This window comes from Malania oleifera, chromosome 11 (genome assembly GCF_029873635.1).
Source record: "Malania oleifera isolate guangnan ecotype guangnan chromosome 11, ASM2987363v1, whole genome shotgun sequence".
NCBI classification, from domain to species: domain Eukaryota; kingdom Viridiplantae; phylum Streptophyta; class Magnoliopsida; order Santalales; family Ximeniaceae; genus Malania; species Malania oleifera.
The window spans coordinates 41,249,245-41,264,843 of NC_080427.1; the positions used below are offsets into that span (position 1 = coordinate 41,249,245).

The following is a 15,599-nucleotide window of genomic DNA, read 5'->3' on the forward strand; positions in this document are numbered from 1 at the left end:
TCCCACTTTCCTCTACAATAGAGCAAAAGTTAGTAAATTGCAAATACACCGCCCACCTTCTTATCTTTTCTATATCTTGAAAAGGTTCCAAAACTGCCAGAATCAAAACTTTCTGATCTTTCACAATTTGTTTCAATCTTCTCTTCGACGTGCCCAGCCCTTTTATATTCCAAAACATAATTTTGTCAATCATAAGTTCAACTTTTGAGGCACTGCCTTAGCCCTCGTAGACTTTCTCACTTGACCATCATCTTTATTTCTTCCTTCCGATTCACCCACTATCACATTACCTGGATCAGAGTAATATTCCTTTTAAGTATCAATGCAAACCTCCATATCTCCCTTAGATAACACATCATAATTATCCCTACCCACTACACCCTCCACATCCCCCTCTCTCTCATCCACCTCCTCCACCAAAATCACCTCCCCGTCCTTGTCCTTTTCAACTTTTTCCCTCCCCCCTTCATAAATAACCCCGATTTCCTGGGCAGACCTAGAACAACCTCCCAATTCTACCTACACCCCTACCACCCCTGACTTTTGGTCTTGACAATGATCGACTTTCTCTCCACTATTCTTCTCTACCAAATTAACTTCATCCACTTTTTGAGTACCCACATTATTAACCTCATTCACAATTTCTTTATTTTTCTCAATCACATTCGATGAACCACTCACGTTTCCATCTTTCTTCTCCTCCACGCTTTTACCCTGAATCTTCAAAACAGGACCTTTGTAATGACCTCAATTTTCTTAACATAAAATGTAACATAATAAATGGAAAATTCAACCTAAACCCGTGGGTAACGAGGACACCTGTCAATCACAGCAGAAACCTAAGTAGCAGTAAACATAAAATCTCAAACATTCAACCATAAGACATAATACCAGAAGTATAATACCAGAGTTATCTACATTCCTAAAATACTGTATCTATTTACGTTCTTCCAAAATATTTCAAAATACATCTAGGATCCCATAATCAAAACAATTCTGATCCTAGTACATTGCTTACCCTCTTAACGGGGTAACTTAGTAAACTCAACGGCGGTCACGACCCGCCGGTCACTCAGGGTCTCCTGAAAAATATATTAAGTTCAAGGGTGAGACACTTCTCAGTAAGGGAAAATAAACTAAATACAATTGTGTGGCAACATGAACATTTAAGGCAATTGTATAAATACATACATTTCATATTTTCGTAAACGTTCATCATATCATAATGAATAATCACATGCTTTCATATTTTCTAATAAGTCATATCGTACATAAAACATCTGTTATAACTGATAATACTGAAAACATACCTAAGATGAATAGTTAGCTAATGTCATGTATTACCCCCTATGATAGGTTGTGCAGTCTGAAGGCGAGACCCGACAATGGCTGGCCGACCATTGCCGAGTCAAATATGTCTGTAAGTACGATGGGCCCGCCACACCCTAGTCCGGACTTCCAGGTGGACTTCTACAACTCTACACTGAAAGCCACACCGACTATCCATCCCCCACCCCCCTTGTGGGGTGGTTAGCACAAGTCTAAACATAGATATCTGATCTATATAGTTACGGTATCGAGCTCCTGAACTGAACTAAACTAACATCCAGATTCTGATAACATATAATACATAATTGTATAGCATCTTTCATAATTGCATAAATATGGCCTTGCGCCAAATATTTCATATATCACGGCCTTGCGCCGAAAATTTCATAAATTATGGCCTTGCGTCGAACATTTCATAAATTACGGCCTTGCGCCGAACATATCATAAATTACGGCCTTGCGCCGAACATATCATACATATCATTCTGAAAATAAATCATTTATCATGCATTTCAACATTGTAATGTACTGTACTCTTTCATGATTTTTCGAAACATATTCCATTCGTATATTTGTAATATCATGATATTCTTCCATATAAAATAATATTCATGCCACACATTTGCTGTATAAAAATCATACATTGAATTCTAAAATCACAGTTGCTGGCATCTCATACATATATATACATTTCAACATAGTAATAGTATTTTCTCAAACGTACATTTCCTTCGCATTATACAGATATAATGTATGTTTTTCCTGAAAATAACTTTTCTCATAAATAACAATAATTTGCAAGAAAGTAACTACTTTAGTTTATTCCCTTACCTGGCTACTAAGAAAGTCCCCTAAAATATCTTGGTCTAACTCCCGTAGGATTTCCTGATCAATACCCTGAAATTGAAAACTTTCAGTATTAAATTTCAGTATTTCCACGTGTATATCATTTCCTATAACTACCGCAAGATCAAATTTGGCTTATAAAGTCTTACCTCAACTCAGGGGTGATTTCCAACTTGCTCTCACCAATGATCCGCTCCAGCAGATTTGGAGAGAACTTCCCTAGGAGCGTCGTGGTGACTTCGAAATGTTGAACCGACGTAAATCTAGCCCAAAATCGATGAGAGAGAGAGAGAGAGGGGACCGAAGAGGAGAGAGAGAGAGAGAGAGAGGAGAGAGTTTGCTTAATTATGAAGTAAAATTCAAATTTTTCCATATTTATAGAACTAGATTCGTCGATGAGCCACGTCATTCGTCGACGAATCCTTCATTAATTTTGTCGACGAAATTCAGTCCTCGTCGATGAAATTCAGTCTTCATCGACAAATTCTCTTAAACCCTCGTCAACAAATACCCTGTCTTCATCGACAAAGTCGACCTCCTCCTTTTGTTACTATTTCCATTTCCCTTTCTCTTTATTATTTAAATACTATTATTATTCGAGTCGTCACAACCTTCCTCTTCAACTATCATATTCTCTTTTCTACCCACTTCTTTCCAAACCATCTCATCTCCCTCCTTCCTCATACCTACCTTCCTTTTATCCTTAGGCTTAGCTCCAAACCGGCATACTACTTCAATGTGACCTTGCCTACAACATTTATTACAATAGAAACCCCTATTCTCATATATTACCCTTTGCCAATTCTGTTTTTGTCCTACAACCAACGAAAAACCCTCCATAGAATCCTTCTGCAAGTCCACTTCAACACATAATCTCGCACCAATGGCTCTTGTTCTATATAATGTGGCATTATCCGTCCCTAAGAATCTACCAAATCTAGTGGCCAAACTCTGTAAACAGTCCATTCTATATATATGTAAAGGCAGACCTAGTAAGAAAATCACTAAGGTGCGATCGATGGCTCCTTGTTCACATCAAAATTCACAGATCAACTAAAAAGCCGAAATTGGCACCCTGCCACCCATCTTCCTTCTCGTGCCCATGCATGAATGTAATCCTTTTCATTTACCAAATGCAACAAAATATGATAGTTGTCCATAAAACTTACAATTGGGACTTCAGAGAGACCTCAGGATTGGATAATATGTCTCTGAAAGACATCGATAGACGACCTTGTAGAAAGAAATTTAAGTACCAACGCAAACTTCAGATCCTCAGCAACATTTTCCATCTCCATATTCGAAAAAACAAAACCTAATTCCCCATTAATTAGTTTCGGTTTCCTCAACCGGATTTTGAATTTTGAAGATGGGATTGACCTCTTCAAGGCTTCCGCAAACAATTTGTCCCCAGCGAAATCTTCCCCCTTTTCGATCTTATCATCCCCCGAACCACTCCTCACAACCCGTAAACTAGCATTGACACCTCCCTTCAACCCTTCGGTAACAACTACCATAGACGGTGCGGTCATGTCTATCAGCTACCTTTTTTCCATATTGAACACCAAAAAACAAAATAAAAATAATCAATAAATAACCAAACGTGCGGTAGACCTACGTCTTCCGTCACCATATGTCGTCGACGCAAGTTCGCCGTCACCACTTCGTCTTTGTCGCCGTCTCAGATTCCCGTAGCCCAACTCGCTACCAAGATCGGAGACGAAGCCGCTGCTGCTCTCCGACAAGAGTCGCTGCCACTGCAACACTTGAGTTCCGACCTCATGTGCGGCAGAGAGATGCTGAGGCAGATGAGTTATTTAAAGGGGCAAAGATGGTGGCGCTGGCGAAAACAGATGCAACTAATATTTTCCCAACCAACAGATTGTGACGGCGACAAGGGGTGCAAGAGAAGCTGGAGAAGGACACCCACACGCTGTCTGGGGCGACGGAACATCAGGGCGCACCTCGCCGAAGTCCTCAAAGTCGTCATCGTCGTCCCTCGTCGCGACGGTGGTTAGGTTTCACAGACAAACTTTCAAGCATGAAATAAACGTGTGTTTTCAAAGTCACCAGTAGATCACGACGGTGACTAGGGTCGCGTGCAACGGAGAACAAGGCGCACCACGCCGAACTCCTCAATGCCATCGTCGTCGTCATCCCTCATCGCAACGGCGGTTAGGATTAGTGTACTCTCTCATTTATATTGGTAATAGATGTTAAATGACTTGAACTGCACAACATTGTAGAACCCAAAAACCTTTTTACTCTCATAGTCTAAGCTTAGAAGCATCATGCGAAGGAGTGGATAGTAGTTCTGTGCTTTGGGGTATTTCGCCAAAACAATAATGGTGGCTCACAAGGTCTAATCGGGAAATGAAGCTTATCACCTAGTGAAGGAAGCAATATTAAAGTGGTGGTTAAGCCATTTCATCTTTATTTAAGAACAACTTAACTCCTAAATTCAACCATTATTTAAAAAAGTTTTTTCTCCCTCAAACATCTACTAATTTAAGTAAAAAAAAAATTAATTTTTAATAAAAAAAATCCCACTTTCATTCGGTCATCTCTTTCTTGTGTTTATATGAACATTAATTTAGGAGTAAAAGAACGATCTTCTATTAAAATTTCAAAAATTCCACAAACATCTTCAAAAAATTTGTATCTTTTTGTCAAATCTTAATAAAATTTTACATTTTTTTTATCAAATCACAAAAAAAAAAAAAGTAAATATTTTCACTCTGATTTTAAACCGCTCAATATATCATTAAAATTATGACAAAAGACATTGACCTTCCATGATATTTGACAAAAAGATAATCACCTCCTTTAAGGTTTCAAAAATTTTGAAAACTTCTATTGAGATTTATAAAAAAGACATAAACCTCTCATTACATTTTACAAAAAAATATAAATGATAAGTCTTTTAAAGAGAGATCTGTATCTTTTTTGGTAAACCTTATGAGAGGTCAGCGATATTTTTAAAACTTTAAGAATAATTTTTACCTCTTTATCAAATCTCAAATCTCAAGAGAAATTAGCATTTTTATCTTAAAATTAAAATATATGTTAACAATGATAGTATGTGACACACAACTAACAATAATTGTATTCAACCTACATTAGATTGAATCAAGAGAGAGAGAGAGAGAGAGAGATACCCACAGGATGTGGTTCAGGTGGTAGTGCGGGCTGTGGGAGTGCCTCTCACGAAGTCAGGTATTCAAACCCTTCTAGACTCATTTTCGCTCCTGAACTCCTGAATTTATCTTTCCTTTAAAGTTGTAGGATCAACTTCAAGGAGTGCAGAATTAGTCAAGTAGATCGTAACACGAACATATGGATACCCGGTGTATAATCTAAAGAGAGAGAGAGAGAGAGAGAGAGAGAGAGAGAGAGAGAGAGAGATTGATTCAATAATGACGGCTCCACTTAGGTATTGATAGTCACCCCAAGACTACAAGTCCTTCCTACCCAAACAACAAAATAAGAGAGAGAGAGAGAAAGAGAGAGGAAGGGAGCTGACCTTTTCTTCTTTTCTTTTCTTTACTTTTCCCATGGAGAGGAGACTTACAGATTAACAGTTTACATTTTCATCCCATGGGCAGGGGAGGGTACCCCACACAATAATGGACACATCCTCTTCTGAAACCTATCATTAAAAGCTCTGCATGACTTCAATAATTGCAATGATCCCAAAAGCATGACATATCTCTCCCCGTCACATCCTCCGGATGTCTTCTTTTAATCACTCCCCCCTCTCATAAAGCACTCCCACGCGCATGACACCCCCCCGCATGTATCATTAATACTACTATTTCCCCTTCTAATTAATAATCAAAATTCAACAATACACTACTATAAAAAAGCCTGACGATGTGCTTTGACGAAGGGTGCATTCGAATCGGGTCATCAAATTTGTATAGAAAAATATTCAAACTCGAATTAATTAAAAAATGTTAAGTTCGAAATTCGATTCTAATGTCATTAATTTTAGAATTGTTAAACTCACCTTGACTCAATTATAAGTTCACAAAAGTTGAGTTGGACTCGACTAAGTTTTATTAAGCTTTAAATTGTACTTATATAGTGTAAGATTGCCCACTTGGTTATTAACTAAAACCAATAAGCAGTAGAAATGTTGGTCGTTTTTCTTATCTCTTTAATCATATTATTCATTTTAATAAAATATATTTTGATTTTTTTAAATAATTAGTTTTGTTTTTAACAAATACTAGTTTAGGTATTAAACATGATAACTATCGTAATTAGTTCAATCTAATACTATTAAATTCATTTAAGCATCACAAAATTTAGTTATAAAAATAAATTTATTTAAAAATAAGCCAAATACCATTAATTGGTAATTATGAAAGAAAAATACAACATAAATGGTGAGAAGTATCTTTGATTTTTCAAAATAAAAAAAAGAAGAGGAAAGGAAAGGGGCTGGGAGGGAGACCCATGCTGTGATAGGGTCTCTCATTGGATACCCAGGTTTGATTTCTGATGGTAGAGTTTTGGGGCATTGTTGAATAATGTGTGAAGAACAAAAAGAGATGGAAGAAAGAAAGAAAGAAAGACCAGTTGCCTCCTCCCCCCTTCCACCCTTTAATAATTGCAAAGCAAACTTTTATGGGAATAGTAAACTATTGGTCCCTTTGTCTGCCCATGTCAAAACACAAGGGGCTGAATGCAGCTCTGCAATTATGGTCAAATCCTCATGCACACATACCATTCATCCTTCTCTCTCTCTCTCTCTCTCTCTCTCTCTCTCTCTGTTCATGCTTCACGCCTGCTGGTTCCAGAAGAAATTAAAGTTTTCCCATCTGTCCAATCCCTGTCCACCACGTACCATCACTTCATCATCTTCCCCCTAAGTATTCATTTTTATTAATTTTATTTATACATTGTTTTTTAATCACTCCATGATGATGATGATGATGATCAAAGCCATTATACAAATATAAGTGTGTATACGTACGTTGATCTTGATTATATATCTACCCATTTGGTTGGTGAGTCAGCGGTCCAAGGCCACCCATCTGATCAGAGTCATTTCCATTGAATTACGTCAGCGATGGATATAATTAATAGAGCTTGGAAATTAACAGGGGGTGATGGGACGACGGACTCTGTTTATCATTTTGAACACAAAGCAACAAAGACAATAGTGATTTCGCGTCAATTAATGGTGGTACAAATCATGCGTCGACAGGGGGCCAGAGATCCGCATGATCTTATCCCAACCGTCGGATCAGTGTTCCATCATGATCATCATCGCCACCTTCGCCTGCCCTAGCTTAGGTCCGTCTGTAAAAGTCCAAGGTCATAATTAGTCCATTAATGTCGTATTAGAATTTGTTGTCAAGCAAATCATTTGTGTCCCCTGTTCCAAATTCATTATAACCCTGATATATATATTTAACTAAGAAGAAAAAGTATAATAATAATAATAATGATAATTATAATAATGGAATTGGAATTCTCAGTCGCGGCATTCTGTTTTGGAATCAGCTCCCATTTTTGTCAACAAATGTCAACATTATTAATTGAGAAAGAAAAAACAATTCCAATTTACAGAAGAAAAGGAAAAGTCATGTTCAAAGCCCATGATTTGTTTTTCTTTGGTAGAACATGAGAAGTCAAGTGGTTCTGCTGCTGTTGCCATGTACATGAGATAGACTATTTTATTAATCTAATCAAATCAAATTAAACTAAATCAAGTCCTCTGTGTGTGTCTCTCTCTCTCTCTCTCTCTCTCTCTCCTCTCGTGTATGAACCGTTGTATAATATATAGATTCACGTGTGTTTGTCAACATGGATATGTCGGTCAATCTTTAGTAGCACAAGGCAAAAGAAATAAAAAGGGCCCTTCTTTTGTGCTTGTTGTGTGTTCAAAAGATTGGATATAGTTTCTTTTTAAGAGGTCCTCTGCTTCTTCTTCAACCAGACCATTCTCTTCCATTTCAGTTTCTCTCTCTTAGTGTTCTTTGATCATATGGAGCTAGCTTTGAGCCTGGGAGACGCATCAAAGCCCTTCTCTTTCCTTGAGAAGCCCCAGAACATGGCGGACAAGGATTTAGGGTTTTGCATGGGTTTAGGGCCTGGGGCTAACGAAAGAAGAAGGCAAAATGAGAACTTTGAAGGGGAAAGAGATGAAGATGAGAGAAGGGTTTCATCAGATCCGCCCGTTCAGCTCGATCTTCTTCCCTTTTCTCCTGTTCCCCGTAACCCACCTCCCTCGCAGCTTTCATTTCCATGGCTGCCTGATCATAACTGTAAGTCTCCACATACTGCTACCTCATCCTTCTCTAATTTCTCCACATATTCGTTGATTTTCAAACTATCTGGAGTTTTTCCGAACGGGGTTTTGATGGGTTTGGCTCATCTTTCGCATATTGTTGAGTTTTTGGGGTTTAAAAACTCGGTTCTGATGGGTTTTAAGCGTTTTAGGGAATTTTGAGAGCTGGGTTTTGATGGGTTTTCACTTTTCGGCGTGTTTTAGGGATTTTTGTGGACTGGGTGTTGATGGGTTTGCTTAGTTATTGCATGTTGTTTTGAGTTTGGTGTTCTAAGAACTGGGTTTTAATGGGTTTTCAAGCGTTTTTGGGATTTTTAAGAACTGGGTTTTGATGGGATTTCGCTTCTCAGTGTGTTTAGGGGATTTTTACGAACTGGGTGCTGAAGAGTTTGCTTATTTAGGCGATTTTGTTCTGAATTTGGGGTTCCTAATCTCTCTTACAGTGGCACCTGAGGCGGGTTCGTCTGACGGGCCAGCGAGAGGGGTCGATGTGAACCGGCCGCCAGCTGCAGGAGATGAGGCGGACGACGGCGGGACGGCGCTGTCTTCTCCGAATAGCACGGTCTCGTCGTTCCAGATGGACTTCTCGTCGATCTACAGAAGCGGAAGCGGCAGAAGAAGCAAACGAGATTTGGAAGCCGCGGGGATTAACGAAATTGACGCGGAGAGAGCATCTTCCCGAGCCAGCGACGACGACGAGAATGGCCTCACTCGGAAGAAACTCAGACTGTCCAAAGAACAGTCAGCTTTTCTCGAAGAAAGCTTCAAAGAACACCATACCCTCAACCCGGTAAGTACAATCCATGAAAAAAAAAATCAAAAACAAAAGAAGAATCCCATTTGGTCGTTTTCCAATTCTTCCCGGAAAATAGAAAGATGGAAAATCCGAAGTCATCTCTGTTCTTCGCCACCAATAAATTAAAAGTAGTTGTTAGGTGAAGCATAGATTTTCAAATTTAAGTGAATTTAAATAAAATTCTATATAATTTTATTTTATTCAAATTTACGCAAATTCAAATCTAGTCTAAGATGATTTCTCAAAAATCTGAACCTCTCTCTCTCTCTCTCCCCCTCTGTGCAGAAGCAGAAGCTTGCTCTGGCAAAACAGCTGAATCTGCGTCCTCGCCAAGTAGAAGTGTGGTTTCAGAACAGGAGAGCAAGGTATTTTTTTTACGCATTCAATCATTTTTTCTGTTGTTTTGACACTTTCAGATTGATTTTCTTGAAGAAATTCAAAAAGGGTAATCGCCATTTTTGAACTGCAGGACGAAGTTGAAGCAGACGGAGGTGGACTGCGAGTACCTGAAGAGGTGCTGCGAGACGCTGACAGAAGAGAACAGAAGGCTACAGAAGGAGCTCCAGGAGCTGAGAGCTCTGAAGACTTCTCAGCCCTTCTACATGCAGCTTCCCGCCACCACTCTTACTATGTGCCCCTCCTGCGAGCGCGTCGCCACCACCACCGCCGCCCCCTCCACCTCCGCCGGCGCCGCCAACTCAACCCCTCTGCCCGTTTCCAAGCCCAGATTTTACCCTTTCTCCCACTCACAAAACCACGCGCAGCAGGTCCACGCCCACCCGGCTGCCTCATAAAAACAACTTCATCTTCTTCTTCTTCTTCTTCTTCTTCTTCTTCTTCTTCTGTGTATATATTTTGGGTTTGATAGCATTCCGCCATTTCCCCACCTGCAATTTTTTTATTTAAATTATGATTCTGATACTTAAATCCTTGATGGGTTTTTGGAGAAGGGCGAGATTAAGATTAAGGAGTGTTAATATTGACCAGAAACTAGGAGAGATTTTTTTTTTTTTTTTTGAATTTGTTTTTCGACAGATCGAGCAGCTTTATGTTTGCTTAGTTGCTACCCTCTTCCATAGTTGATCTGATTTTGTACTAAAACTTCATTTACAAGTTGTTTTGTCAGTGTTTAATATTAAATTTTTATATATCTTTATGGATGTTGGTTCTAAGACAATGATAATTGCCAAATCAATTTATCACAGGGTAAAATGCAACAATCACTTTATTATTTGGATCATGCATGATTCATGAACCATAAGACGATAGAATAGCTCACAAATTAATTTTAGTTTACTTTATTTTATTCTATAATACAATAGAAGCTCATGTAATTAATTTTATCATTTGTTCCGTATAGATAAATAGAACAGAATAAAATGAAATAGACTTCTATAATTTTACACATTTATCATATAAATTTTTATTTTGTTTCACTTTCAATTTATTATATTTTTTAAGTATAAATTGTGGATAGAGTGATGATAAAAATATTTTTATTTTTGTATTTTTTGTATGTGCTTGCCATTACAGAGTACTATCAACCACCCTCAGGTATAACTACTAATTTTTTTATTATTTGTGGGCTCGAAATGCTAGTAAAACATATATATCTCTCTAAAACCATAAATATTGCAACCCGCCATCGTGCATTTGTCATTACTGAAATTAAAAAGTATATGGCGAAAGATGTGAAAATATCAAAACATTGATTCCAAATACATACATAATTCCATATCATGATATTACATCCCAAAAAGAGCAAAAACTATTGTCTAATGTCTTACGAACACTGACAATTACTATTAATTATCTAATCCCAATCTCATAATTCACATATTCATACGACATACTTACCCCCATGACGGGTTGTACGGCCCGAAGATTGGATTTAGCATATGGTCGGCTGACCATAGTTGAGTCAGAAAAGGTAGTAAGTATGATTGTGCCTACCCTTCACTCGAAATTGCATCGAGAAAGGTCACCCAAAACTACTTCGGATGGGGCCTCCGGAACTATCTCGGAGTAGTATTGTACCTAGGTCTCCAATCGACTATCCCGCATCACACTTCCATCCCTATGTGATTGCACTCACTACCAACTCATAGCTACGGTATCGTGCTCATAATATAACATCTCATATCTATAGAGTTCTTAAATCATATATGACAATTTACACAATAAAAATTGTATAAAACATAAGCTATTCATGCTCCTGTAAAATATTTATCATATTCTGTCTTGGTATAAAACTGACATATCAAATCTCGGTATCTAGCCGTCATATCAAATCTCGACTTATAGTCGTCACATCACATCTCGGCTTATAGCCATCATATCACATACTATGTAATATTAGTTAAAACATTTTGTTCATATATGTCATTTAAAAACTGTTCTCATGCCACACAATTTTTATCTGATAAATCATAAATAAAATAAACTGATTGAGAAATACACAAGTTGCTGAAAACAGTGGTATGAGCATCTATAGGGTTTTATTTAACTCAAACTACATATTTTATTAAAAATAGGAGATGTTCAAACCATTTACGTTAGTTTTCCCCAAAAACATACAAAAGTCAAAACAATTATTTCCATATACCCGATTCGTTCAGAAAATCATATATACTATTTTTGTAAACATAAATTGCAATTTAATTGGTCCATATTTCAAAAATAGCTAACATAATATAATCTCATTTATTGTTCCTGAAGAAAATGTCTAAAACCTTCGAAACCACAAAAACCCTAACTACACGAATCTACCAAATATCGACGGCCTACGTGCTGGGAGGAGGGAAAGAGAGTCGAAAAGCACTTGCTGAGAGTTATCGAGGCTAGAGAGAGAGAGAGAGAGAGAGAGAGAGAGTCAAAACCCTAATTTTTAGAGAGAGAGAGAGAGAGAGCAAAAGAGAGTTATGAAGAAATAAACATAACTTAGCCCTTAAGTAAGCAGGCCCACAGGAAAACTGTCAACGGTTTTTCTAGGCTTGACAAAACCATCGACAGTTTAGCGCCTAAACAACTCTCGGTAGTTTACCTGTAGGAAAACCATCGACGGTTTTTCTGATCCTCACAAAACCGGCAACAGTTTGGTCTTGGCCAAAGCCTTTTTCCCTCTTTTCTATTCCTTTGTAATAACCCCAAAAATGGTTATATAAGATTAGTGGGATGATTTCAAAAAAATAATTTTAAATTAATTAAATTAAATTAAATTAAATTTTTTTAAAAAAAGAAAAAATAATTTATTTTTATTTTTATTAATTAAATATATTATTATTAATTAAATATTATATTATTATTATTATTATTATTATTATTATTATTATTATTATTATTATTATATGATATATATCACCTCCTGAAGCAGAAGCTTAACGAGGATTTCAAAATTCATCCAGAAGGCAACGGCCCCCCTGAATCTCTCTTGTTTCCCCTCCGTCTCTCTCTCCCACTCTCTTCAATTTCTTGACTAATATTCATCCAATCGAAAATCAGAAAATACCGCTGGACTCCATTCCCCGCCACCGTCATTTCTACTAGAGCGGATTTATCGTAGAAGCGGCGTAAACATATCTCCTTGGGTAAGCTAAATTTTCACTTTTACCTCAATTTCTTGTATATTTTAAGTCTAATTGATGATCAGACACCACAACGAGAATCTAAGGATAATTCTCTATAAGTCTAACGAAGCGGATTTCTCATAGGGTCGTCGTAGGCATAACTCCCAAAATTAGAATAAGGGGGTTATTAAGGGGCTAATTATTATTTAATTAATGTATATTTAGAAATGTTAGAATATTGGGCATTATAAGGTTGAATTTGAGTTATTGAATTTAGGATTCGGATAAGCGTCGTGGGTGTAATTTTGGGACACTACAAGCATAGTTGAGAAAACCAGGTAAGAGTGTTAAATATTAGTTTAAATGTTAATTTGGAGTGTAAAAAGCCTAGGGAAGATTATATGAGTATTATTTTGGGAAATAAGTTATTTAATATGCGAAAAATACAAATTGCAGGATTTAAGTTTTCGGCGCCAGGGGTATAGGATCTGGGTTTTAACGAGACTCTCAGTAAGTTAGGTAAGGGAAATAAATTATAGCAGTTTTTTTTAGAATTGTTGGTTGGAAATTTATGTGAAAATGAATTACAGTATTTTACCTGAAATTATTATGATATAAATATCATATGAGAAATTGTGTGGCTTACGATGTATGCTGAAAATTATACTTGATGATGAGTATTTTCTGAGAAAATGATGAAATGAGAACTATTGATGTGTTTACTGGAAAAGATGAAAATGATATATAAACACGTGTATAGACATGATTTTTTATGAAAATGGGAAAGTATGAATATTGATTTGAGTATGTTGAGAAGTATTGAAAAATGTGAAATAAGTTATATGTTAGCATGAGAATGAAATGAATGTGAAGTGAGATATATGTGTATTATTATGAAATGAATTTTAAAATGTGAACTCTAAGATATATATATTCGAAAATGAATATAAGAATGAGAATATTGTAATGTAAATTCTACAATATGAATACTGAATTGTGAGAATTGAAATATGAGCATTGGAATGAGTATATTGAAATGTGATTTTGGTAAAATATATGCTGAATTGACAATGAGAAAATGAGAATATTGCAACGTGAATAATGCAATATGGGAATTGAAATACAATGATTGAGATGAGAATACTGATGATAAATGCTGGGAAATGTGAACATTGCAAAGTGCGAAAGCTGCAATGGGATCATTGATATGTGATTGATGAAATGTTAGTACGGCATAATGATTGCGATTATGTGGTCATGATAACCCTGATGGATAGTTATGGAAACCCTAATGATGAGTTGTGATATTGAGCACGATACCGTTGCTAGTGGTGTTAGTGCAACCACACAGACTCATATAGCGTATTGTAGTGACCCAGAGAGATTATAATATTTAAATAATAAAAAGGGAGAAAAGGAAATTAAAAAGGGGCACAGCAAAGCGTTCGTCGACTACGCTACATGTTGGGCTCGTCAATGAGGGTGCTCTTCGCCGACGAGAAAATACCGAGAGGAGGTTTTGGGTGTGACGACCTACTTAATTTCCACACACACACATATATATAATCAATATCACAATTCTCAGCTCAACAGATCATAATACACCTGGATCCGTGGGTACCAGGGATAAATCAGAACACAACACAGAAGCCTAAGTAGCAGGAAACATACAACCGCATTATAATAATACTAAAACATCCATCATATTACCATAACTACCAAAGTCATTATAACCACTGTATTTCCATATATATACAACCCAAAAATGAGATGTAGGGACATTTCCCCAAAATCTAACTGTCCCTACAAAACTTACCCTTCAAAAAGGGTAGATATCTGCTCTAGATCAGCGGGGCTTTTCCCGCTCTCCTATCTGGGGCTCCTGAAAATTTTTTAAAATTCAAGGGTGAGACACCTCTCAGTAAGGGAAATAAACTAATACCAGTGTGTGGCAACATGAGTAATTCATGTTCTACATATACCATACATAATCTACACAGTATGTAACGTTCCTCAATTTCTTAATATAAAATGTCACATAATAGATCAAATGGTCAACCCGAACCCATGGGTAGCAGGGATACCTGTCAAACATAGTGGAAAACCTATCGCAGTAAACATAAAATCTCAAACATCCAATCATAAAACATAATACCAGAGCTTTATATAACATCAAAATACTATTATTATATACAACCTCCAAAAGTCAAAATAACACTAGGATCAAATAACAAAAACTCCCGATCCTAGTTCAATGCTTACCCTTTTAGTAGGGAAGCTCCAATCACTTAATGGCGGTTTTGGCTCGCCGGTCTCACTGGATTTCCTGAAAATCATTTAATGTTCAGCGGTGAGACACTTCTCAGTAAGAGAAAATAAACTAAATACAGCTGTGTGGCAACATGAATATTTAATGCATTTATACGTATACAGTACATTTCATAATTCTATAAACATCATTATATCGTACTGGGTAAACATATATTTTCACATCTGTTAATAAATCATAACATACATAAAATCATCTGTTATAACTATAGTACTGAAAACAAACCCAGAATGAATAGCTAGTTGGTGTCATGTATTACCCTCCATGACGGGTTGTGCAGCCTGAAGGCGGGACCCGACAATGGCTGGCCGACCACTGCCGAATCAAATATGTATGTAAGTACGATGGGCCCTCCACACCCTGGTCCGGACTGCCAAGTGGACGTCCACACTCTATTGAAAGCCACATTGACTATTCATCTCTCATCCCCTC

At 37.1% G+C, this 15,599-nt stretch overlaps 1 protein-coding gene across 1 annotated transcript; it reads left to right on the forward strand.

Moving 5' to 3' along the window:
* The first annotated feature begins 7,876 nt into the window (after window positions 1-7,876).
* Window positions 7,877-10,430, forward strand: LOC131168090 (homeobox-leucine zipper protein HOX11). Its single transcript, XM_058127291.1, has 4 exons — window positions 7,877-8,453; window positions 8,920-9,266; window positions 9,558-9,637; window positions 9,742-10,430. Exons 1-4 carry the CDS (start codon window positions 8,174-8,176, stop codon window positions 10,064-10,066), a joined length of 1,032 nt encoding a protein of 343 aa, XP_057983274.1. The 5' UTR covers window positions 7,877-8,173; the 3' UTR covers window positions 10,067-10,430.
* The last annotated feature ends 5,169 nt before the right edge of the window (window positions 10,431-15,599 follow it).